Genomic DNA, 27,465 nt, shown 5'->3' on the forward strand with positions numbered 1-27,465 from the left:
GAATGGGGGAAAGCAAGGGGCACGCTGCAAGGAGAGGAGAAGGGTGTCGCGCCCTTAGGAAGACTGCGCCCGGGGCAGGCCATTCCCCCGCATCCCTCTTACTGCGCCACTGTTCGGAGCTCCAGCTTAAAAGCCATAAGACATAAGAGGTGGAGGAGCCTGGGTAGTTACTACTGATTCTATTTCAAGATGCTTTCAACTGCTCTTGAATTACCAGAGCACACTACAGGGTTTCAAGGAAGGTTTAGATAGGTTCCTAAAGGATGAGGGGATTGAGGGTTACAGATAGATGTAGAGGTAGGTTACAGAAATGATCAGGAACCACTTCACAGGTCACAGACCTGATGGGCCACCACGGGAGCGGACCGCTGGGCGTGATGGACCTCTGGTCTGACCCACTGGTGGCAACTTCTTATGTTCTTACCTCTTTCTCATTCAACCAACCGCTTTTAAGAAGCGATCCCATCCTCATGTTTTACTCCTCTCCCTCCGTTTCCTTTCAATTTTTTTTTCTCTCTCTCTTCTTTCCCTCTCCTTTCTAATAATGTAACTTTACCTCTTTCCCTCCTCCTTATCCTCACTTTCAAGTTTGTCCTGTCTATGTCCTTAATGTCAAGTTTGTCCTGTCTATGTCCTTAACCCCCTTTTGTTCCTCACAAATTTTTTCTTTTATAAGCTTAACCTTTTTATCTCAATTTTAAAATGTTATTGTAAACCGGCTAGATACCCGTTGATGGTCGGTATATTAAAAATTAATAAAACTTGAAAACTTGATTGCGCCAAGATCTCCAAACTGGTTCCACCTAAACTGGAAGAAGGAGAACTACTGGGCTTCAAGCTTTCTATTTATTTCCAAACTCGCCTACTGCTCCACCCGATGGCATTCTAGAGTAGGTTAGTTAAACAGGGAATGAATGCCTCTGCAGGATGTGACACTCAGGTGAACACTTCACCAATCTGGCAGCTAACACCCTGTTAATCCCAGGTGAATGGCACCTTGCGACACACCTAAGCCTCGGAGGTTTCGGAGGTCACAGTGCTGAAAGGCTGCGATCTAGATTCCTATTTCCAGAACCGGAAGTCTCCATTTAGACGCTCCGATGCCATGTGGCCAAAGCCAATTCTTTGACAGCCTGCAAAGGAGGAGGAAGGCTTTTAGGGTGCTTGCACCAGCTGGGTGGGACAAAGTCCTCCGAGGAGTTAAAAGCTCTTCTATGAAACTGCGATAACAGTTTCTAGCGCAGAGAGCCGCGCTGCTCCCGACGCTCATAGGAACTCCCCGCGCCAGAAACTGCTATTGCGGTTTCGTAGAAGAGGGTTTTAGTGTTATTCAATGATCGAAGTGGGGGGGAGGGGTTTTGTTTCCCGATTGTTAGGATTTGATTTTGCATTTCTTGTATTTTTCTAATACTAAGGACACCATCTTAATAGGGTTTACAGCGTTCTTTAATATGGGAAAACATTTATCTAAAAATTGATGAATCGCTTCAATCTAAGCAATGTACAACATTTACATCCACAATTTCATAGAAACATAGAAACAGAAGGCAGATAAGGGCCACGGCCCATCCAGTCTGCCCACCCCAATAACCCTCCCCTACCTTTCTCTGTGAAGAGATCCCACGTGACGATCCCATTTTGTCTTAAAATCAGGCACGCTGCTGGCCTCAATTACCTGTAGCGGAAGATTATTCCAGCGATCAACCACCCTTTCGGTGAAGAAGTATTTCCTGGTGTCACCGTGTAGTTTTCCGCCCCTGATTTTCCACGGATGCCCTCTTGTTGCTGTGGGGCCTTTGAAAAAGAAGATATCCTCTTCCACCTCAATACAGCCCGTGAGATATTTGAACGTCTCGATCGTGTCTCCCCTTTCTCTGCGTTCCTCGAGTGAGTACAGCTGCAATTTATTCAGCCGTTCCTCATACGGGAGATCCTTGAGTCCCGAGACCATCCGGGTGGTCCAGCGAATGGCTGAATAACTTGCAACTGTACTCACTTGAGGAATGCAGAGAAAGAGGAGACATGATCGAGACATTCAAATATCTCACGGGCCGTATCGAGGTGGAAGAGGACATCTTCTTTTTCAAAGGCCCCACTCAAGCACAAACATTGTAATATGCAGTATACAAAGAAATCATCCCCAGAAATTTCCTCAATACAGAATTCTTTAAATCTAAAACAAATAATAACCACAGAGTTAAAGAAAGGCGTCCACAAATAATTGTGGTTTTAACATTTTCTTAAGACACACGATCTTTGCATAATCTCATTAAAGCTCATTTATCAAACAATAGGGGTACTGGACCCCCCCAACTGAGCTAACAATTTATTAGGCGATTTTAAACATTCACTATGAAGTCTCTGAACATCCATATTCGCTGCACTTTAGGGATTTTACTTCAGATCTGAGCTTGGAACAATGGATCCATTATCTTACATATACTGCAAGGCATAGACTGGACCATATTATGTCTAACTTAGGCATTTCTTTCTCTTTCTTTCTTTCTGTCTGTCTTTTTTTCTCTCTCCCTGCCCCTTCTTTCTTTCTGTCTCAGTCCCTGGCCCTCTGTCTGTCTGTCTTTCTTTATGTCTCTCTCTCTCTCTCTCTCTCCCCGTCTGTCTTTCCTTCTCCCTTACTTTTACCTCCCCCCTGTCCAGCAGCACCCCTAGTACTCCTTCTCCCTTCCCTGCTCCCTGTCCAGCATCCACTAGGCTGGGCAGCCTCGGGGCTTTTGCTAGGACGGGCCGCCTCGCATTTTTGAAGTGGGCCGGCCTAGCAAATGCCCCGCGGCCGCACAGCTCTGTGGGAGTGAGAGAGTGGGGCCAGGCGTCAACGGCGGCGGAGGCCGAGAAGCAGTGAAGCCGAATCGGACACTATGCTCTCTATTACGCATCCGTCTCTGCAGCAGGGGCCCTCGGTTATCGAGGTCAGGCCCCCCAGCGAGGCAGCTGGTCGGTATGGTGGCATTGAGGTATTGGAGTTTGTCCCTTCGGTTAAAGATGAAGGCGGAGTGGGAGGCCGGCCCACAGCCATCTTTCCTCTCGGGGAAGGAACGTTGCTGGGGAAACATGCACAGGCTCCTACTACGCATGCAGGGACACAGCACCATGGAGGCACGGGACCATGGGGACTGAAGTGCACATGCGCGCTAAGGGTATTATTATAGTGGAGGATTAATCAGAAGACTTTTCACTGACAGGTTTTTCGTAATCAGCCTTTTCCTGGACTGATCATAAGCCATTATCTTTTCAAATAGCTACATGTCAAACAGTTAAAAAGACCAGGGTTAGCAGAAATAGAGGGAGAATTATTTACCTGTTTCCCTTCCAACTGTAAATCTTGACTTTGACGATCAGGCGAATTCACGGTCACAAACCTTAACAAAGGAAATGGATAAAACTGTGCCTCTGACTGTTCCCCAGCAAAATAAAAAAAGATGTCCTAGTCGGTACCATGACGGTCGACAACTTTTAAAACATCAACTCAGGCACACTGAGCTACTATGGCTAAAACAGAGCTGCTCATCTTCCCATCTAAACCCACCTTTCCTCTTCCCTCATTCTCCGGCTCTGTGGACAATCTTCTCATTCGTCCTGTTTTCTCTGCTCGTAATCTTGGGGTCATCTTTGACTCCTCTCTCTCCTTCAACACCCAGATACAACATACCGCTAAAACCTGCTACTTATTCCTCTATATAATATTACCAAAATCTGACCCTTCCTCTCTAAGCACACTACAAAAACCTTTATTCAGGCTCTCATCACCTTGTGCTTAGACTATTGCAATTCGCTACTCTCAAGCCTTCCGCTTAGCCATCTTGCTCCCCTCCAATCTGTCCAGAATTCGGCTGCATGACTCGTATTCCAGAAGCGCCGATATACTCACGTTACTCCTCTCCTAAAGTCACTTCATTGGATTCCCATCCACTTCCGAATACAATTCAAACTCCTCTTACTGCCCTACAAATGCACCCACTAAGCTGCCCCTCACGATCTCTCTTCGCTTATCTCTCCCTGTGTCCCCTCTCCGTGATGTCCCTCCTATCTGTGCCCTTCTCTTCAACTACCAACTCCAGACTCTGAATTTTCTGCCTCGCTGTGCCGTATGCTTGGAACAAGCTGCCCGAATCCCTATGGCGGGGTCCGTCTCCGGCAGTGTTCAAGGCCCAGTTAAAAGCCCCATTCTTTGAGAGTGTTTTCGATTCCTAACTTCTCTCACCTTGGGTTCTGCATCCCCAACCCCATATGTCATGTCGGTCTGTCCATCGCATCAACGTCTGCACATGTGCAGAGACCCTCCAGCCGCGGCCCTGCATTTGTGGCTTCAAAAAGTTTGCGAGACACTGGGTTGGCAGATAAGGAGGGTTTTTTTAGTTAAAAAAAAAAAATCAATAATAATGAACACTCATTCAGGATTCAAGAGTAATGTTAGGAAATTCTTCTTTACGGAGAGGGTGGTTGATGCATGGAATGTGCTCCCGAGGGAGGTGGTGGAGAAGAAGATGGTGACAGAGTTCAAACAAGCGTGGGATGAACACAGCAGATCTCGAAATCAGAAAATAATGGGTATACATTGAAGGAACTAAGGCCAGTACTGAGCAGACTTGCATGGCCTGTGTCCCGTATATGGACATTCAGTTGAGGACAGGCTGGGGAGGGTTTCGATGGCTGGGATGGTTAAGATGAGCTGGAGTGAGCTTTGATGGAGACTCCAGTAGATGGAACCTAAGCACATTACCAGGCAGGGCCCTGGGTTTCTGGCCCAGAAATATCTAAGAAAAAGGACCATTTAAACTAAATTAATTTATGGAACATGTATGGTTGGGGCAGACTGGATGGACCGTTTAGGTCTTTATCTGCCGTCATTTACTATGGTGCTATGTTTTTAACTCGTCGAGACTATTTTATTCTATAGTTGGTTCACCAATAGGAAGAAACTCATATGTTGATGTTAAATCACAGGTTCTCTTCCCAAGTGTCTTGGGGGATTATCTTGAATCAAAAATACATCAACTTAGGGAAGAATTTAACAGTAAATTGTCAGATGCAAAATTCTTGCCAACAACCCAGATTGACTTTTTCCAAAAATTGTCACATAAGTAATTTTATTTGAAGAAACTATTACAACCTCTTATTGTGTAAACCGATTCAAGTCTTTGTTGACTGGAGGATGATCCGGTATATAAACTGAAAGACTGGACTGGATTAGATGTTCCCCGACTCAATTTTCAAAGATTGTATCCAAAATTTTTTTTTTTTTAAATCAACGGATTCTATGATCTGGGTCCCTCGGATTGGGTGAAGAGGTCTGTATGGGTAAGGAAGGGATAGTAGAGATTACTGGTTGGTATAGATGGGCCCCTTTCACAAAGCCATATTAGCAATTCCCACGTGGCAAATGCAATGAAGCCTGCAGGAACTGAATGGGCTTCATCACCTCAGCCACGCAGGAATCACTTGTGTGGCTTTGTTAAAGGAGCCCTAAGAGAGTCAACATGACTAGCCCTATACAGACATGAGGTCTTAAAATATTCAGCACCCTTTGGAAAACAAGATTATTTTCAACTGATTTTGTCTTCTAGGAAACCTTGGGTAATATCTCTTCTAACCACAAACCTCCCAAATGCTGCGAGTGATGTTATTTCCAAGACAAAACCATTTTGTTGGCCATAATTGTTCACTTACAACTCCCTACAGCTTACTCTAGCTTGCCTTCTACAACGTCAATTCTCAAGGTCGGGAGCTCCTGTCTATTTATGACCAACCTGAGACCTTTTGGCAATTATTATATTCTGGGATCCTCTCTTTCACATTAGCCCAACTGCATGCTGAAGCCAGGCTGCATTAAAAATGGATAAAAAATGCAATCAAGAAAAGGAAAAAAGTGAATATGGCAGATTTATGGAAAGGCCGCCATCTCCAAAAAATGACATGTAGTCAAAGAAAACCTCAGACTTTGTCACAACAGGCTCACTTAGGGGCCCTTTTCGTAAAGCGTAGCATTTGCTAACAATTACCTATGGGTTTTCTTAGCATTTACAGCACAGGCCGGTGCAATGAATGTTCCTACGAGCGTTGGGAGCCGCGCAGAGCATTCAGTGCACCGGCCTGAGCAAAAAAAAACTATCGCAATTTTGTAAAAGGTGAGGTTGGTAATATGACGCTTGGATTTAGTCTTGAGTTTTGAATGGAGCGGTTGGCGTAGGAATTGGGCAGCAGAGCAACTGGGTTCGATCCCCACGGCAGCTTCTTGAGATTCAGGGCAAGTCGCTTAACCTCCGTGAACCCCAGCTACAAAAAACGAAATTGTGAGCCCCCTAGCAAATGACTTCTTCCCTCCAATATCAATTAGCAAAATGCTGGAACCAACTCCCGCTGGCACTACGATCTTGTGACCGCCCTCTCAGGCTCAGAAAACTTTTCAAAGCATTTCCGTACGAGACAGGGCGCCAGCCCTGAAGTAACTTTTAGTTATTTAAAAAATGTATACACCGCCGGGGATCTTAAGCCCATTTCTAAACTGTCCAGCGCGAATCCTGGGACGTAACGATGAGCCGACAATCAGTGGCCTCCTTCCCCGCCGCCTCATGCCATGTGCGCGTGCCTTTCCTTTCCCCCGTACCTCTTTAATGTTCCCGGCGCCAGCAGCATCCCCAACCTGCCGCTCGTGCCAGTGTCGGCCCTTCCTCTGATGTCATTTCCTAGGAGCGGGTCCAGGAAGTGACGTCAGAGGAAGAGCTGACGCTGGCGCGAGCAGCCGGTTGAGGTTGCTGCTTGCACTGCGAAGGTTAAAGAGGTGTGAAGAAGGGGAAGGGGTGGGTGCATGCGGTCGTGGCGGTGCGGAGAAGTAGCGGGGGATGGGTGCTGGTGCCCAGGGCGTACCGCCCCACCCTCTTTCTATGCCACTGCCAACAATGACCTACTTGAACCTGTGACTATGTATTTGTAACTATGACCTAACTGTATTAATAATTGTACTGTGAGCTACCGTGTTTCCCCGAAAATAAGCCCTAGTTGAAGCGCTTATGTTGGGGGTAGGGGAAAGCAAAATAAAAGTCCACTGCTGGTACCGGGATCTTCCTAAATGCCGCAGCAGACCCTTCCATCTCTCCCTTCCCACGCCGACCGCGAGGCTGATGACGTCATCAGTGATGCGGCAGAGGACCGCCCCGACGTGAAAAGGCCCGAAGCACCCCATTTAGATTGCTGCCGCGGAGCTGCCTTTTGGAAGTAGGTAATGCTATGCCAGTCTCACGATCGGCGTGGGGAAGGAGAGATGAAAGGGTGGGTGGGGGTTCGGCTGAGTGGCAGGGGATTCAAGACGAAGTTAGACAAGTTCCTGCTGAACCGGAACGCACGCAGGAAGGGCCAGTCTCAGTTAGGGCGCTGGTCTTTGACCAGAGGGCCACCGAAAATAAGACCTGGTGCATTTTGGGGGCCCCAAAATAATATAAGTCACACTAAGATCTACTGACCAAAAACTCCTTTTCATTCCTTCTCTCAAAGATTTCTACTACACCCGAAAAACTAACTTTGCAGTAACCGCTCCTACACTATGGAACTCTCTTCCACAATACCTTCGGGACGAACAAAATCTAATCAACTTCAAGACTGGCTTAAAGACCTTCTTGTTCCAAGACGCTTATGACCGTCCCTAGATCCCTTTCTCTCTTTTTTACTTCGCCTTTTTAATGTAAGTAAGTAATCACTCCAACAATGCTCACATACCCCACTTGTTCAATCCTTCCCCCATCCTTTCCTATCTTAATTAATTTATGTAACTTCTCCCTTCCTTCCCCTCTTATCCTCACTTTCCAGTTAGTCTAGTTAATGTCATTTTCGTTCACTTCATTATATTTAAATTATTATTTACTTCTATTATATTTTATAAACCGGCCAGATATTCATTTGATGGTCGGGATATTAAAAAACTAATAAACTTGGAAACTTGGTCTTATTCTCGGAGAAACACGGTAGCAACCCTACTGAATATCCATGTCAATCTGTCCATTGTAACTTCCTGGGTAGCTGAACCAACCTCTCGTAATGTAATCCGACCTTGAACTGAACAGGTAAAGGCGGAATAAGAAACCTGGCTAACATAACTATAGACAGAGAAACGTACGTAAACCACCTTGGAGCGACCACAGAAAAGTGAGATATCAAATCCGCGCACTTAGGCAAAGACAGTTAAGTGGCCTGACATCATCGCAAAGAGAAGCAGAGGGATTGAAACCAGGCTGCCCTGGATCTCAGCTCTCTTCCACTCACACTGAAAGGCATCTGCGGGTCTGACTTTCGTACGGCTTCTTTTCTCAAAGCCAAATGAGGATGGCAAAGCTTGAAAAGGACATGCTTGGGACAGATATGGAGGGCTGGGTAAAAGGAAAGAGGTGATGCAGGATTATGCTTAGGAACTTCCATACACGTTTACCCTGAGGTTGTGGGTTCAAACCCACGCTGCCCCTTGTGACCCTGGGCAAGTCACTTAATCCCCCCGTTGCCCCTAGGAGAACGGTATTGAATAAATAGTATGAAACATTTTAGCCTCTGGTAACCGGAGCTGAGATTGTGATGTCATAATGCCTCATTCCACCAATAAGAACCAACCTCATCAGTGATGTCATAATGGCCTGATTGTCCTAGACTTGGCTCCCTTTTATTACATTTTGATTTCTAGTGGTTAAAACTACAGCCTCAGTACCCTGAGGTTGTGGGTTCAACCCCACGCTGCCCCTTGTGACCCTAGGGAAGTTACTTAATCCCCCCCATTGCCCCAGGTACATTAGATAGATTATGAGCCCACCAAGACAGATAAGGAAAAATGCTTGAGTACCTGAATAAATTCATGTAAACCATTCTGAGCTCCCCTGGGAGAATAGAATAGAAAACTGAATAAAGAAATCTATCCAGGGTAGCTGAGTTTCAGCATAAGATGTAGGCGGTTGTTGGCGAAAAATTGGGTATGTAATATTTTTATTGTGTTAGTTTGTATATAGTGAATATTTTCATATAACCCACACAGATTTGTGGATATGCGGGATATATATATATATATTTTAAATAAATAAATAAACTGGGCAGACTGGAAGGGCCATTTTGGTCTTTATCTGCCACCATTTCTTATGCCACAATAGAAGTCCATAGTTTTAAGCATTAACAAATGCTCAGTCACCTTGAACATATGTTTCATAACAGAGGACAAATCGCCCTCAACATCTATCTGTTTCCTCTTCCCCCGCCAAAAAAAAAAAATGACATCGTCTTCCAGAGTCCATCTAGGCAGCTTTACAGAATTTGTTGGCTTCTGGAATAACCAGATGAATAGCTCTGGAGTTGGGATTTAAACGGGAAATAAAATATTTTCTTAGGGATCTTGTCATTCAAACATGTTGAGGATTTTAGTCCTTTTATAATCAGTTCAGTAAAACTTCTGGACCCCTTGTTAGACCAAATCAGATTGTCAAAACAAGAAATTCTTTTTGTCTGCTACATACTACATTCCTTGGCTTCCAACTTCATTAAATCATGGTCTGAGAGTTAATTAAAGCACAAGCTACTTTTATATTAGTCATAACTAATGTTTGGATTTACAGACAACAGTCGAAAGAGCAATGCGACAACCTTCGCAATTTAATCAGTCACAAAAATGTAAGAAAACAACTCGGGTGGAAACAAGAGCTTTCCAATTTTGGCATCTACTCTACATGATGGATATCTCAGCAAATGGGGAGGGGCAAGCAATGGGGTTTACTCCAAGTCACACAGTTTAAAGCAGAACCAGGAACGTTTCTAAGTCATCACTTCACTGCTCCCTAAATCCGGGATCTCAAAGTCCCTCCTTGAGGGCCGCAATCCAGTCGGGTTTTCAGGATTTCCCCAATGAATATGCATGAGATCTATGCGCATGCACTGCTTTCAATGAATATTCAATGGGGAAAATCCTGAAAACCCGACTGGATTGCGGCCCTCAAGGAGGGACTTTGAGATCCTTGAATTAAATGCTCAACTTGTGATCGGGCACTAGGGGAGATCCGAGAAGATCTATACGAATTAATCATGTTCAGATTTCGAACACTACCGTGCAATCAACTCTACGAGGTTCAATATTCTGTGTCCTCATTCCAGAGATTAGCTTTGATAAACAGAAGGCACCGGGACCCCTAATTTTAGAACATTTTCTGACAAACAAGGAGAGATCCCAAGTTGTAAGATAATCGTGTCGGTGGGTAGGGAGATGAAGTTGGTACATTTTGAGCAGATGTCACAAGGATTCCTACTGATGGTGAGGTCCACTCCATTGAGATTAGGGGAGTCTCAAGAGATATGTATTTATGAATCTCCCATATAGATGATTAAATAATAAATGTGAAAAAAAGATGGCCTTCTTACTTATTCACATTCGAGGCGCATCAACTCTTCATAATACTCAACTTCCGCCAGCAAGCTATTAAAAAACAAACAAACCCCAAATGAACTACTCATGTTCTGTTCGGACCTTCTAAAATGAAGTTCTTGCCCAGGCCGTTACCACTGTAATATCTTAAGAACATAAGAGTTGCCATACTGGGTCAGACCAAAAGTCCATCAAGCCCAGTAACCTGTTTCAAGTGGCCAACCCAAGTCCCAAGTACCAAGCAAGATCCCCAAAAGTAGCAAGATTCGATGCAGCTTACCCTAAGGGATAAGCAGATGCTTTCTCCATGTCTACCTCAATAGATTATGAACTCTTCCTCCAGGAATTTGTCCAAATCCTTTTTTAAACCCAGCTACATTAACTGTTTTTACCAACAATGAGTTCCAAAGCTTAACTATCCACTGAATACCCCCCCCCCCTCCTCAAATCCTGCTTATACTCATTTCATATTCATGGTAAAAGATCTATCAGCCCAAAACCTCAAAAATCCACTGCAGTATTTTATTGCCCTTCCTCCCACCCTACATCTGCCCAGAAATATTAAACAGGGTGCCAAATCATACGCACAAGACGGACCTAAAGTATCTCTTCCCTCTGTCGCTACACTTTTAATCGTGAAAAACTAACTGAATTCTGTTTGAAAGTCGCCTAGTACAGCTCTAAACCACTTGTCAACGGGTCTGCTGTTCATCTCTCAGATTTTTACCGAGAAAGATCACTAGCTGTAGGTGGCAGAGACCACAGTATCTAAAGAAAGCCATTTTAAAATTGGTGTTACTGCAATGTAGAGGGTACCATTTCCCAAGTACTACTCATTAACAAAGTCTAAATAATTTTGGCAATCATTTTATCATTTCTCTTGGACACACGTCTAGGACCAACCTGCTCTAATTCTATCAAAGTGTTAATTTATCAAACCCGCCTGCCGATATCACTTGCTCCACCCCAATTGGCACCAAAGCATCTCAATCCACATTCATTCACCATAGTCTCAGTAATCTTTGAAGATTGTAAAGGAACATCATGGAGGTTCCAGGACCGGATTTAGGCATCGGTAGCTGGCTAGGTGCCAGTTTTGAAGGTGCCAAAGAAGAGCTTGCTCCAACTCGCTTTAGGGCAGGGGTTCTCAACCCATCCCTCGGAACTCACCAAACCAGTCTGATTTTAAAGGTACTCACAATGAACATGAACACGAGATTCATTCGAAGGTACTGCCTCCGTCTCATGCATATTCATTGGGGATATCCTGAAGTCCTGGCTGGGTGGATATGTCTTTAAGACTCGGCTGAGAATTACTGCCTTAGGGCCACGTACATGTATGGAGCATCAAAGGAGCACCACTGTGGTTTTTCAGGATATCTAGAATGAATATGCATGAGATAGATTTCCTTGCACGCCTTCCATTGGATGCAAGTCTCATGAATATTCATTACGGCTATCCTGAAAACTTCACTGGTAAATAGGCCCAAAGGGCTGGATTGAGAACAATTGTCTTCTCGTTGATCACTGGGATCACCAACACCTCACCCCCCCCCCCCTCCGCCTGCTCTCAGGGATCTGCCATCTGCTCTTAAACCCGGCCCTGGGAGGTTCCACTTTGCCGTGCAAGCTCTCCACAATAATATGAAGCATGCTACACTATTTTGGAATTTGTACAGTGTGAATTTACCGTCGGGTTAGTGCTGGTATAGCCAAGAGTGCCTCACAGCACTCATCTCCAATTCCCCCCCCTACCAAATGTTCAGGAAGGCAATCAAAACCTACCTTTTTGATAAATTCCTCTAACTTCTCCCCCCCCCCCTCTTCCTAGACTCCTCCTCGGACCTTGACTTACCTCAGACTCTCGACTCCTCCAATCCTGTCAGCCACCAAATGGCTTAACAAAATGGATCACCCTATCCAACTAATCACCCCTTCTTCGTTACCTCCCTTACTCAATGCCTCTGCTCGGCTTTATCGAACTCCGCAGTATATATTACCGCTGTATGTAACACTACTGTATGAACTCCGCTATATATATGTAACTTACAACAAATGCAACTTCTCTGCAATAGTAATCGACCTGAAAAAATGTGTAACTTCGCTGTAATGTACAGTCTCTTCATCTGTTAACCGCATAGAACTTCCATGGTAATGCGATATACAAAAATAAAGTTATTATTATTATTATTACAAGCAACGTGCACCTGTCCACTGTGATTCTGATCGCTGGATCGTACAGCTGGGATTTTTGTAATGCTTACTTCATACGCAAATAAAACTAACCTCAGCTTCCCAAACCCCAGCACAGAACTGTGTATTGCTAGGTAAGCATACCCATGATGGATTTATCATGTACCGGAAGGCAGCCATCCTGTTACAACATCATTTTCTTAATGAGATTTGAATTCTCCAGGGCTGACTGATCCGTTGACCTACGGCTATACTTTAAATAAAGTTACGCAGGGTGGAGTAAAGTTCTTTCACCTACGAGACAGTGAAGGCAAAAACCACAGGTAGAGCTCATCTGAGGCGTGAGAGGATGCCAAATATGCTGGCGACACGTGAGGTTTCATTTCAGTGAAACTCCTATTTATCATCCTAATTAGTCTTTGGTGTTAATTCAAGTTGTAATCTGAAGCGCCTGAATCACCACACCAGGCCTTATCAACACAAAACACCTGCCCGATGACTACACTGTGCTAATCTAGCTTCCAAATGCAGTTTCAAATACCAGAAGGTGGAGATAGGAAGCAAGAAAGGGCCTTTGATCCTTCAGGCCCTGGAGCATGAATGTATTTGGGGCTTAAACACCTGCACTGTGGCTGAGAGAACACTTGGACCTGGGGGGCCATCAAGTTCATGTGGTCTGTAAAGGGCTGATCTTCAGTATAATAAGCATATCTGTAGGCCCACAAATGGCCAAAGCTTTGGAATGCTATTTCTACTCTTTCCACTACACTGATTGTGGCTGCAGTGTAAACTCTTGTCTGTGTTTAGCAAGTGGCAGCTTCACGGGGGTATCAACAACAGCCTCCTTCATATTCAAGGCGACCACAGTAAGCCTCAGATCCAAGTGGAAGCTATAATCAGAGGTCAGTTACTGTACAAGGTCGGAGATCCTTCTCAAATGTAATACTTCAGTACAGGATGGGATGGGGGAGAGCTTGGAAGGCCAACCACTCTTGCAGCGGCCTCAGAAGCAGTTCCTGGGCACAAAAAGGCCATTCCTGAACCTTTGGCTCCCACCATCTCATGAGCGAAAATATTTGAAATGCAGCACCCGCTGAACAGATCAAGAATACAAACTGAAGAGGTGTAGCTAACCAGCATTTAACTGTATAAATGCCATGTCAATTTGGCTCATAAGAACAGAAGACTAGCCTTACTTGGTCAGACCAATGGTCCATCTAGCCCAGTATCGCGTCTTCATGGTGGCCAATCCAGGTCACAAGTACCTGGGAAAAACACACTGCAGGGTTCAAGAGAACCTCTGTACAACCTGCTCCAAATCGAGTTGTGGCGACTATTGTTATTTATTTCAAATCCCAGGATGTCAACATCACAACAGTACATAGATGTTATATCTCATTATCATTTAGTCACGAGACGACCTTTTATCGAAAACCTTCTAGAATACACTTCTCAGATCAGAAGGGAGAAAGAAATGAGGCTACTCAATTTTTCAATCGCTCTTCTCAAGCAGAGTCTGGGGAGACCTGCAGTCCGAGCTAGAGGAGATCTCGAGCAAGTTGGTCAACATCCTTCAATCAAACACGGACATACAAGAAAACGTGCGGTTCCTCTATGATTTAGCAAAGTGGACAGCAATTCCAGGGATTATATTTACGAAGCTGCTCCAATGTCAAAATAGGCAGCTACTCTCAGGTGAGATCATGCTGATGCGTATTTAGCATTGAATGAGGTTCTCTACATTCAGACATCCATCCCACATGCACTAACCAGACATACGAACACAATTAGACAGCGGACAATGTCTAGAAAGTTTGCCCTACCAACTCACCTTTCTATTTCTGCGCTGCGCTTTTCTACAATGTCAACCAGCAGATTTCCTCAGCCTGCAAGGTTCACCACCACGTCAAGTCCAGCATCGCCTTTGTAGGGAGAGCCAGTTTTCCCCAAGGATCAATTATTGCCCTCCATTCCTGAATTGGCAGTGTGCAATTTGAGCGATTTCTAAGGACTAGTAACCCATGTAGGAAAAAGATTAGAAAGTGTCTCTACCTTAAACGATCCACAGCACCCAAAGCCAGTGATTCCACAGCTTTGTCTTGCCATCAGCTGCACCGGGAGCTGCTCCACCACCCTCCCAACTAGGAGACAAGATGGCCCAGCCGATGGAAGGGGAGGGAAGGAAGATGGAAGAGAGGGAAGCGAGGAAGGAAGGAGGGAAAAAAGACAGGGAACAGCCAGGAAAAGAGGACAAACAGAACAAGTAGAAAATGAAGTTTGCTAAACCATAACCAACAGGTATTACTTGTAGCACATGGCAATGCAGCAATCTCAGTCGTTACAAAGATGGACCTGGTACACCGGAAGTTTGATTGCTACCCATTGTGAAGCCCAACACCGCCCAACACCAGCATCTCCTGTGAACACTTGTGCTTTTCTTCCCCGGCCTCCTTTTCTCACAAGGCCTGCGGAAAGCTCTTCTTGTGAACCAGAAAGAGCAGATATGAATCCTTCTGATGGTCTACTGAATTTCTCCAGAACTTCTTTAAACCCACCCCACCCCAGGAGATGCCAAAATGCAGCAATCCTTTGTGAGATCCAACTAACGTGCTTGGTCTCTCTTTTCCAGCCCATAAACGCTGGCCAACTGCTTTCCCCAGTTCTTAAACAAGCAAGCTATTCCAAAACTAGGCTGAGTGAGAATGTACAACTTTTACAAGATGTCTACCTTTGGTTAATCTCAACGGACACTAATACATTCATCCACCAACAACATTACAGCACTATCCAGTGACTTCAGAGATGTCAATGTACCATAAAATTAGGTACGACGCTTCCAAAGAGGAAGAAGGGTTGGAAGAGGCCGACTGATTTCTAAATGGGAGACACTACCTCACCTGTTCCTCAACACCAGGAAGGGAGCAACTGTGGATGGGGAGAGGAAAGAAACAGAGCTTAACACTCTCTGCTAGGACATTTCCAATACAAATATTTACCAAAATACTGCAGAGCATGAGATACAGGAAAGCATGTGGAATCAGGTATTTCCCCCCAGTCCTAGTGGATTTAGGCAGAAATGTACTGAAGTGATTTACCCTCCAGGAATGTGAAAGTGAAAAAATATGTCCATTCCGGGGTGGGGTGGGTTGGTCAACCTGGCTGTATCCCATTGTATCCCCAAAGTTAGCCTCCACAAGTGATCAGTGAAATATCACAGTTAGACACCTAGATAAAGCAGGGATAGGGTAGCCTGCCACCACATTCTGAAGGTGAAACACGCCAAGTCCCTGGTTTCCAGGAAGTCTCCCAAGATCAGAAGCCCAAGACTCAACCTCTAACCTTTTTGCCATGAAGTTGAAGTAGTGGCACAGGCACCCCAAGAGGCAACTTTTACCAGCTGGCATGCGTTCTAGTCTTATAAGTCTTTTGACATCCATAGACACCAGCAACCGGCTAAACTGAGTCCATTTTAAATAACAGGACAGCCTAGGTGCCTTATGGCAGATCACAATCAAAGAGGGGACAACAGTTTCTTCTCCCACTGGGTACCTCAGACTCTCTTAACTGTGAAGCAAGTTCTGCATTGGACGTGTACAATGACATGACTTCAAAGTGTTCTCAACCCCAAGACATGGAAGGCATCAATTTGACACAACCATCCATGACCCTAGCATCACTCTGACCAACAGAGAAGCAACTGGGCATAAGGAGCCATTTCCACCTCTCTATGTGTGAACAGAGGCCAAGAGTTCTCCTGTATGCTAAGGCCATGGAGGTTACGTGGGTTATAGAGGGTTCACAGTCCTTGAAGAATACCCTTCATCCTTATCACCTCTTGAATGTCACATGATCTTCACAAGGACCCCTGAATAAAAGCAAAGTCTCTGTGGAACACAGGCTGATCTGGTGAAGGCCAGCCATAAAAGGATGGAGGGTGTGCAAAGAAAGGGGGATGTGGGTTCCTAATATAGCAGGAGGTGGGGGGGGGGCAGAAAAAGAAAAGGGAATGCGGATACTATGGAAGCAGCCGTCTTGGCAGTATGTGTATATAGGGTGGAGACGTGAAGGACATGGAAATATGTGTGACTGAGTCTGAATATAAGTGCGATCATTTTTTGTACATGAAGGACGTGAGACCCTATTATCAAGCGCCTCAGTATCATACACAGGTGTGTGCATGTTCTCCTTTGACTGTCCTCCGGTACAATTGAGTTCCTTGTTAAATTTGAATTGTAAATCACTTGGCATAAATAAACATACATACATGCACACACACAACACATACAATTACAATTCTGCCATTTCTGTATTTATTTTATTTCTCAGAGCCCCCGGCTGGCAGCTACGTGTACGTGTATGAGGATCTATTTATTAATTAATTACAGATATCCTAAGGAGGGGGAGGGTGTAAATAACCTTGGTGCCCCAGTATTACAGATACTCCAAAGAGGATATATTTATTACAGAGGCCTTGGGGAGGGGGAGGGTGTATACGATCTCACCCCTCAGATAGATATATTTATTACAGATACCCGGGAAGAAAGTGTATATATAACTTATATCCTCACAGGGAGCTATTTATTATAAATGACCCAACAAAGGGAAAGTGTATATAACCTGGATCCCCCCGGGTGGTACATTTATTACAGATGCCCAGGGACATCATCTCACGCCCCCAGGTAGATGTTTATTATAGATACCCTGTTGAGTGTGTATATATTGTCATTTCCTGGGTGGATATATTTATTACAGATACCTGGGGGATGGTGTATATCATTTCACTACCCCGGGTGAATATGTTTATTACAGATGCCCTGGGAACAGGGAGGATATATATAACCTAACTCCCCCGGTGAATATCTTTATTAAAAGGATGTATATAATTACACTCCCCATATGGCTATGCTTATGACAGATACTCCTTTGAGAGTGTTTATAAAGTCACTTCCCTGAATGGCTATATTCTTATTACAGATATCCCCACTGAGGGTGGTTATAATCTCACTCCCCGGGTGGATATATTTATTACAGTTACCCCGACGAGGGGTGTGTGTACATAATCTCACTCTGCAGGGAAGATATGTTTATTAAAAGTACCCTGTTGAGGGTGTATATAATCTCACTCCCTGGGTGGATATATTTATTAGATACTTTGGGAGGGTGTATATGATCTCATTCCATGGTGGATATGTTTGGATATGATTATTACAGATACCTTATTAAGGGTGTATATGATCTCATTCCCTGGGTGGATATACTTATTAGATACCCCAGGAAGGTGTATAAGATCTTACTCCTCCGGGTGGATATGTTTATTAGGAGGGTGTATATAACCTCACTCCCCTGGGTAGATATATTTCTTAGATACCCACAGAGGATGTATAAGATCTCACTCCCCTGGAAAGATATATTTATTAGATACCCTGGGAGGGTGTGTAAGATCTTACTCCCCGGGATGGATATGTTTATTAGGAGGGTGTATATAACCTCACTCCCCTGGGTGGATATATTTATTAGATACCCGGGAGGGTATATAAGATCTCACTCCTCCGGGTGGATATGTTTATTAGGAGAGTATATATAACCTTACTCCCCTGGGTGGATATATTTATTAGATACCCCGGGAGGGTGTATAAGATCTCACTCCTCCGGGTGAATATGTTTATTAGGAGGTGTATAAGATCTCACTCCCGGGTGAATATGTTTATTAGGAGGGTGTATTTAACCTTACTCCTCCAGGTGGATATATTTATTAGATACCCCGGGAGGGTGTATAAGATCTCACTCCTCCGGGTGACTATGTTTATTAGGAGGTGTATAAGATCTCACTCCCCTGGGAAGATATATTTATTAGATACCCCGGGAGGGTGTATAAGATCTCACTCCTCCGGGTGACTATGTTTATTAGGAGGTGTATAAGATCTCACTCCCCTGGGAAGATATATTTATTAGATACCCCGGGAGGGTGTATAAGATCTCACTCCTCCGGGTGACTATGTTTATTAGGAGGTGTATAAGATCTCACTCCCCTGGGAAGATATATTTATTAGATACCCCGGGAGGGTGTATAAGATCTCACTCCTCCGGGTGACTATGTTTATTAGGAGGTGTATAAGATCTCACTCCCGGGTGAATATGTTTATTAGGAGGATTTATTTAACCTCACTCCCCCAGGTAGATATATTTATTAGCTACCCAGGGAGGGTGTGTAAGATCTCACTCCCCCGGGTGGATATGTTGCTTAGATACCCCTGGGGGTATATGATGATTATTAGGGGGGTATCTCCGTGCTCTGGGTGCCCCGATGCCTCGTCCTACCTCCGGCGACGAGACGAAGTCCTTCCCTTACCTGCACCGAATCGTTGGCCATCGCTGCCGGCTGCGCAGAGAAAGCGCCTCGATCTCGGTCACCGCCGCCGGCTCCCCATCGGACGGACCCCGGGAGCCCCGGACTGAGATCGGCCGCCGGAGCCCAGACACCGCGCCTCCCTCTGCCCCGATCCCGGCCTCCGGGGCTCGCGCTGAGGGGCGGAGCGCGCGCCCCCGGCCCCGCCCCCTACCCATCCAGAGCCAGAGCGGCCGCGCGCCCGCCTAGCCCCGCCCTCTTCCCCCTTGGCCCCGCCTCCTTCCTCTGTTCACTCCCCTCGAGCTCGACCTCCAACTGCCTTTGCAATTCGACAGACTCCTCCTCCGCGCGCCGCCACGGCCCCGCCCCCTCGCCTCGGACCACGCCCTCTCTACGCTGTTCAAAAGCCATCGCGCTCAGCCCAAGGCTCCGCCTCTGTCCTCCTCGCCGAATCCCAGTTGCAGCTGCAAAGGACACGCCTCCTCCCTCCCTTCTCGCCAACCCCGCTCCGCCCACGTCGCCCCGCCCACCGTCCGGCTCGAGCCACGCCTCCTTCAGTCACAGGCCGAGCGCGCGCGCGCACACAGGTCCCAGATGCTGCAGCGGATTCGAACAGAGCTGAAAGAACAACTGCGAGGACGCGGAGGGGGAAACGGGGAAATCAGCCACGGCCGTGCACGGTGCAAAATGCAAAGAAACCGAGGAGAGCAAATCAAACGGGGGTGTCAAAGTCCCTCCTGGAGGGCCACAATCCGGTCCAAGGAATTTGCATGCACTGCTTTCATTGGATGCTAATAGAGCTCATGCATATTCATTGGGAAAATCCTGAAAACCCGACTGGATTACGGCCCTTGAGGAAGGACTTTGACATCCTTCCCATAGACCAGGGGTGTCAAAGTCCCTCCTCGAGGGCCGCAATCCAGTCAGGTTTTCAGGATTTCCCCAATGAATATGCATGAGATCATTTGCATGCACTGCTTTCATTGGATGCTAATAGAGCTCATGCAGATTCATTGGGAAAATCCTGAAAACCCGACTGGATTACGGCCCTTGAGGAAGGACTTTGACATCCTTCCCATAGACCAGGGGTGTCAAAGTCCCTCCTCGAGGGCCGCAATCCAGTCAGGTTTTCAGGATTTCCCCAATGAATATGCATGAGATCATTTGCATGCACTGCTTTCATTGGATGCTAATAGAGCTCATGCAGATTCATTGGGAAAATCCTGAAAACCCGACTGGATTACGGCCCTTGAGGAAGGACTTTGACATCCTTCCCATAGACCAGGGGTGTCAAAGTCCCTCCTCGAGGGCCGCAATCCAGTCAGGTTTTCAGGATTTCCCCAATGAATATGCATGAGATCATTTGCATGCACTGCTTTCATTGGATGCTAATAGAGCTCATGCAGATTCATTGGGAAAATCCTGAAAACCCGACTGGATTACGGCCCTTGAGGAAGGACTTTGACATCCTTCCCATAGACCAGGGGTGTCAAAGTCCCTCCTCGAGGGCCGCAATCCAGTCAGGTTTTCAGGATTTCCCCAATGAATATGCATGAGATCATTTGCATGCACTGCTTTCATTGGATGCTAATAGAGCTCATGCATATTCATTGGGAAAATCCTGAAAACCCGACTGGATTACGGCCCTTGAGGAAGGACTTTGACATCCTTCCCATAGACCAGGGGTGTCAAAGTCCCTCCTCGAGGGCCGCAATCCAGTCAGGTTTTCAGGATTTCCCCAATGAATATGCATGAGATCATTTGCATGCACTGCTTTCATTGGATGCTAATAGATCTCATGCATATTCATTGGAGAAATCCTGAAAACCTAACTGGATTACGGCCCTTGAGGAAGGACTTTGACACCCTTGCCATAGACTAAAGCAGAGGTCTCAAAGCCCCTCCTGGAGGGCCACAATCCAGTGCAAGGAATATGCATGAGATCTATTTGCATGCACTGCTTTCATTAGATGCTAATAGAGCTCATGCATATTCCTTGGGGAAATCCTGAAAACCCAACTGGATTGCAGCCCCTGCACAAGAGGAAGCAACACCTCCTCAGGCCTTTTGATGATCTGGGCTTGTCCTGTACCCAACCAGTGACAGCTGAAACAAAAGCCTTTCACACACCCACCTCTGTGAGCTCAACAGTATTTAATACAGCATTTCCTCCCAGAGCAAGTGCAAGGATTTGCAAAAGGGGTGAGTGCTTTACCCCACCTTTGTCCATGGCAGGGGTGTCAAAGTCCCTCCTCGAGGGCCGCAATGGTTTTCAGGATTTCCCCAATGAATATGTATGAGATCATTTGCATGCACTGCTTTCATTGGATGCTACTAGATCTCATGCATATTCATTGGGGAAATCCTAAAAACTGGACTCAAGGAGGGACTTTGACCCCCCTGCCTTAGAAGTACAGTATCAGACTCCCGAGGAAAGAGAAAAACCAGGAGCAGGCGTAGCAAAACTGGTGGAAACTACACTTCTCCCTCCCTATTCGCTGGGATAGGGGATTAACAGAACCGCAAATAACTTTTCCATATGTTATTCGCGGTTTTCTATTAAAAACCATCGTGAATAGGGTGAAACCGTGAATAACACGGTGGGAGACCTGGCCTGTTCCTGAAGGAGAGGCAAAACACGGTGAAGAAAGTGCCGGGAATTGGCGATTTTCTCTATAAACGCTTGGAATCGGTGATTTCTCTATGCAAGCTGACGTAATTTGGGGGGGAGGAGCCAGCAAGCTAAAAACTGTGAATAATCGAAACAGCGAATACGGAAGGAGAAGTGTATAAGCTCCGAACAATTTTTTAAAAACCCATATAGATTTTTCTATATACTGATATTGGTCAACATATGCGCATTTCGGATCTGCAGATGAAGGCTTCTCTTTGAAAGCTCATCATAAAATGCATATAGTCCAATCAAAAAAGATATTATTTCCTTTGGGTTGGTTTGTTTACTTTAGTTCTATATATTACAGTTTTTTAAAACAGTATCTTTTGTGCAAAATCAACTTTCCCTGAACCAACATACAGCTTCTTTCCAATGTCAAAGAGAAAAACCATTAGGTCTCCTTTTACGAAGCTGCGTTAGGGTATTAACACATGGAATAGCGCGCTCCACGCCAGCATTGAGCTGGCGTTACTTCCAGCTGCGTGACGCGGGGATAGCGTGCGCTAAAAACGCTAGCACACCTTAGTAAAAGGAGCCCTTAGTGACGCTAAAGAGAGCAAATCCACCTCCCCAAAACTTGAATCTCTTTAACACTCCAAAAATTCATTTAGAAGTAAGAATTGCTTTCTAAGAAGCCCACAGATGCTGACTTTGATTTGTTTTCCCTCTCAGGTTACATGCTCAATTTTCCATTGCATATACTTCTGATACTTTATTTAACCACTCTATACTATTAATTTTTCTTTCTTTTTTTTTTTTTATACTTTGCACATGGACAGCTAGGATCACCAACATAAATGCTCTTGATTATATAAATCCAGAGTTGTCCCAGGAAGGCAAGATTACCAGACAGAAACTGACCTATTGTGGACATGTAATGAGGGCAAATTCACTAGAAAAAGATGGTCAGTGGTCAAAGGTTACGGGGGAGACCAAAGGCCTGTTGGCTGGATACCAAACTTTCAGAAAAGAAATAAAAACCCTGCTATTCAAGAAATCCATGAAGACTAACTAACACCGTATGAAGCAACCCGCTCTACTCTGTAACACCTCTGGACATGTCCAGGAATCCTCTTCTGTAATCCGCCTTGAACCGCAAAGTAATGGCGGAATAAAAAATCACTAATGCAATGTAATGACATGGGAATGAACATCAAGCAATTGAAAGAAGCCATGGAAAGCAGGGAAGCATGGTGAGGACTGGCCTAGACAGTATCCAAGGGTCGGACATGACATGACTGAATGGATAGTAGTAGGAGTACTTTGCACTTATGAAATCCATTGGAAATCCTTGTACAAATTTCTTGCTAAGAAAGCTTTTTAAATCTTAAGAGAGATGGCATTCTTCCTAGCAGAATCTAGGCGTGATGACAGAGAGCTCATAGCCAATCAGAAAACAGGAGGGGGGCACTGATAGGCAGGCAGGCTAGCCAACGGGAGCAGAGAAAGCCGTGTGCATGGGGCGGGGACGCGGCAAAGAGGGAAACCGGCAGTTCCGGTTAGCGCAGAAGATACAGGAGAAGCGCGGCGGAGGGCACGTGAGCAGCTCAGGGAAATGGGAAGCGGGGAATAGGGATGGAGGGGGAAGACTGGGGTGAGGAGAAGAAGGGAGAAAGATGGGGGACGGGAGCTAAGGCTACATGTAGAGGAAGAGTCGTAGGGGAACTTGACCCCTCCTTTCCCGATCCGCAACACAAGATGGATCCTGGGCTGTATTTGCCCCATTGCATGCTGGGACATGAACATAAGAATTGCCGCTGCTGGGTCAGACCAGTGGTCCATCGTGCACAGCATTCCGCTCCCGAGGTGGCCCCCAGGTCAAAGACTAGTGCCCTGAGACCAGCCCTACCTGCTTACGTTTTAGTTCAACAGGAACCCGAACAACTTTGTCTTGAATCCCTGGAGGGTGTTTGCCCCTATGACAGACTCCGGAAGAGCGTTCCAGTTTTCCACCACTCTCTAGGTGAAGAAGAACTTCCTTATGTTTGTACGAAATCTATCTCCTTTTAACTTTAGAGAGTGCCCTCTCGTTCTTTCTACCTTGGAGAGGGTGAACAACCTGTCCTTATCTACTAAGTCTATTCCCTTCAGTATCTTGAATGTTTTGATCAGACTCCTCTTTTCAAGGGAGAAGAGGTCCAGTTTCTCTAATCTCTCACTGCTCAAAGGGGGAAAAAAGACCTCAAATCCTTGCATGCAATGGGGTAAACCTAGGACTTGTTTTACAGAATGATCATAATATGGAGGTGTGACAGACAATGAACTATTTGGGGGTGTGGGGGGGGGAGCTTTCAGATATATGTGGGGAAGCTGGGGTTGGAATCTGATTTTGTGCAGTAGTAGTGGCTTGGACTCCAGCCATGGTACATGAGCTTGCCATGTCAATGGGACATGTGCTCATCTGAGAAGCTGAAAGCTATGCCGTCGGTAATTTCCCTACCAGCAGGGCCTCCCAAGGTGGACGGGTTTCAGCGGAGATGTCAGACTAACGATGCACCACCCATCGGGCCAGCGGTGTTGGAGGCGGAGGATCACATTAGATGCGACAATGGCGACAACATCAAATTTGTACTTTGCAGAAGAAGGGTCCATCAATCTGCTTCTGTATTCTGCCACGAAAACTCAGTGATGTTCACCAAGTCGCCCTGGAGCTTAACAACAGAACGGAAGGACAGTGGCCTGAGCTGGAGTCAGGCCAATGAGAGTCGGGGTGGGGGGCAGTGGAATAGGGACACTAAGCGTACTGGCTGTAGTAAATCCAGTGTGCAACCTCTTTTTGTTCCAGAGCAGTGGTTCCCAGTCGGGTTTTTGGGATAGCCCTAATGAATATGCAGGAGAGAGATTTGCATATAACTGAGGTGACAGGCATGCAAATCTGCCCCATGCATATTCATTAGGGCTATCCAGAGATGGCAGTTCTTATGTTCTTATCATATAGACCAGTGGTCTCAAACTCAAACCTTTTGCAGGGCCACATTTTGGATTTGTAGGTACTTGGAGGGCCTTAAAAAAATAGTTAATGTCTTATTAAAGAAATGACAATTTTGCAGGAGGTAAAACTCTTTCTAGTTTATAAATCTTTCCTTTTGGCTAAGTCTTAATAATAATATTGTCATTTATAACTAAAGAGACATATAATCAAGAAACTGTTTTATTTTACTTTTGTGGTTATGATAAAACATACCGAGGGCCTCAAAATAGTACCTGGCGGGCCGCGAGTTTGAGACTACCGATATAGACATACCATCCCAGGCATGCATTTGGCCTAGGGATGAAATGGTAAGAGTGCTGTGCAGAGCTAGGGGTACCGGACGTCCAGATTTCCTCGGACATGGCATCCGACGTCGCTCGATGCTCGTGCATGTCAAGGGGGTGGGGCATGGGACAAAACAGGGCGTGGATAGCCAGAATGGGGCGGGACCATGGGTCCAGATTTTCCATTTGGAAAATCTGGTAACCCTACATCAAGCCAACCAGCTGAGCACGCCCTGTTATATAGCGTGGGGTAATCCCCAGGTTGCACAGTGCTACTTTTAGACAATCACACACATTCCTGCTACCTCAGACTCCTGATTCCAGGACCCCTTATACTTCCAGCAGTATGAGGGAAATAGAGGCTAGACCTGCTGATCAACCAGTGGGCTGGAGGACAAGTCAGGAGCAGAGACTCCAGAATGTTTCTCTTCATCAACACAGAGAAGGCACATTTTGGTGATTCTGCCATGTGAATAAAGTTTAAGTCGCAAAAATAGTGCATTAAAACATGAGTAGTTTAACACTCTGTATTACATCTGCCTTTAAGGGTCTCACTCATGTCTTTTATGGCCAGACGGGGAGGCCCTGACCCCTGAAGGCCATCAGATTTCAGTGACGTGGGAGTCCGATCAGGATTGTCTACTGTGCTAGAGGGCCCTCTAGTGGCTGAATCAGTCTACCCATTGTTTAGTTATGATGGCAATGATAAAGCCATCTGACTTTTGCATCGGCCAAAAGGTCTATAGGTGGAATTTACCATGTGGATGTTGTTGACAGCTGAGTTTGTCTGCCAACTGATTCTGATTTCAAGAACCAACTGTTTGTTGAGGAAAAACATAGCTGCCTCATAAATAAATTTGTCCAGTAGGTTGTGAAATGCTTGAATGTCTGTGGAGAAAGCCTTATCTCTCTCCAGCAGTTGGGAGAAATGAACATTTGCATCAATTTGCAGTGAATTATTAATTTCTTAGCATAACTTACCTTGCCCCTTCAAAGCAACATTTCTACTATTACTTATATAGAGAGCACTGAAAGGCTTATGCAGCGCTGTACTTTTTGATATTTATAGACAGTCCCTGCTCGGAAGAGCTTACAATCTAACTTGGACAGACAGACATGACGTATAGGGTTGGGGGATGCAGAACCCAAGGTGAGAGGAGTTAGGAGTCGAAAGCGCTCTCAAAGAGGTGGGCTGACATTTATAGACGGTCCCTGCTCGGAAGAGCTTACAATCTAACTTGGACAGACAGACATATAGGGATGGGGGATGCAGAACTGAAGGCGAGAGGAGTTAGGAGTCGAAAGCACTCTCAAAGAGGTGGGTTGACATTTATAGACGGTCCCTGCTCGGAAGAGCTTACAATCTAACTTGGACAGACGTGGCATATAGGTTTTGGGATGGGTGAGGTGAGAGGAATTAGGAGTTGAAAGCACTCGCAAGGAGGTGGGCTATTAACTGGGCCTTGAACACTGCCAGAGACGGAGTCCGCCATAGCGATTTGGGCAGCTTGTTCTAAGCATATGGCACAGCAAGGCAGAAGGGACGGAGTCTGGAGTTGGCAGCTGAAGAGAAGGGCACAGATAAGAGGGATGTACCAGCTGAGCGGAGCTCACAGGGGGGATCTTAGGGGGAGATAAGTGAAGAGAGACAGTGAGGGGCAGCTGAATGAGTGCATTTTTAGGTCAGTAACATTCTCAAATAACTTTTTCCAGTGGCCTGCATGATTTTCTTTTGTTGATATAATTGTATTTTTTTTATATATTACTTATATCTAAAGTTGTTCACATTGAATAGTATTCAGGTAGTCTTAAGTATTTCCCTATCTGTTCCGGCCAACTCATAATCTAACTATGGTACCTGGGCAATGAAGGGTTAACTGACTTGTCCAGGGTCACAAGGAGCATGGCTGGGATATGCTCTCTTTTCTGCTTTCTCCATTTCTCTTGTCCCTTCCTCTTTTCTCTGTTATTCTCAGCCTTTCTCCTCTCTCTCTTCCTTCTCTAAAGAGGGGTTATATATAGGGGCTCCATTTCGGTCTCCATGTAGGTTAAGTGTGTAACTAACACGTGTAAGTTAAGTGTGTAACTTACACATGTAAATTAAATGTGTAACTTACACGTGTAAGTTAAGTGTATAACTTACACTTATAAGTTACACACTTAACTTACACGTGTAAGTTACACACTTAACATACATGTGTAACTTACACATGTAACTTACATGTGTAATATAAACATGTGAGTTACACGTGTAAGTTACACACTTAAATTACACGTTTAACTTACATGTGTAAGTTACACGTATAAGTTACACACTTAACTTACACACTGCATGTCAGAGAGGAATCAGCTAGTTTTGCATTCATAATTTTCTTTATTTGTGACATTAGCATGCTGCGCTACTGAGTCTCTCATCCTTTCTTGGCTTCCCTATGCCCTGAGAGCCTGACCTAAGCCCAGGCTGTTCAAATAGTCAAGTACTGTATTATGAACAGAATGTGTCTGATTATAGTCCCGTCAGTGGATGACGTGCCTTGCAAGACAGTTTTTCTGGTGCCCTGCTCCTTCTCCAAAGAGCGCACAATTTAAGTTCGAGTGCAA

General features: G+C 45.5%; 1 protein-coding gene across 1 annotated transcript in view; it reads right to left on the reverse strand.

Moving 5' to 3' along the window:
- Positions 1–19,161, reverse strand: part of PKN1 (protein kinase N1) — a 132,311-nt gene extending 113,150 nt beyond the window's left edge. Inside the window, exon 1 of the mRNA XM_033924057.1 lies at positions 18,939–19,161. Coding sequence (XP_033779948.1) covers positions 18,939–18,959 — 21 coding nt within the window. The 5' untranslated portion in view covers positions 18,960–19,161. The remainder of the gene's footprint in view (positions 1–18,938) is intronic.
- Between the last annotated feature and the right edge of the window lie 8,304 nt (positions 19,162–27,465).

The sequence above is a fragment of the Geotrypetes seraphini genome, chromosome 16, assembly GCF_902459505.1.
Source record: "Geotrypetes seraphini chromosome 16, aGeoSer1.1, whole genome shotgun sequence".
Classification (NCBI taxonomy): Eukaryota; Metazoa; Chordata; class Amphibia; order Gymnophiona; family Dermophiidae; genus Geotrypetes; species Geotrypetes seraphini.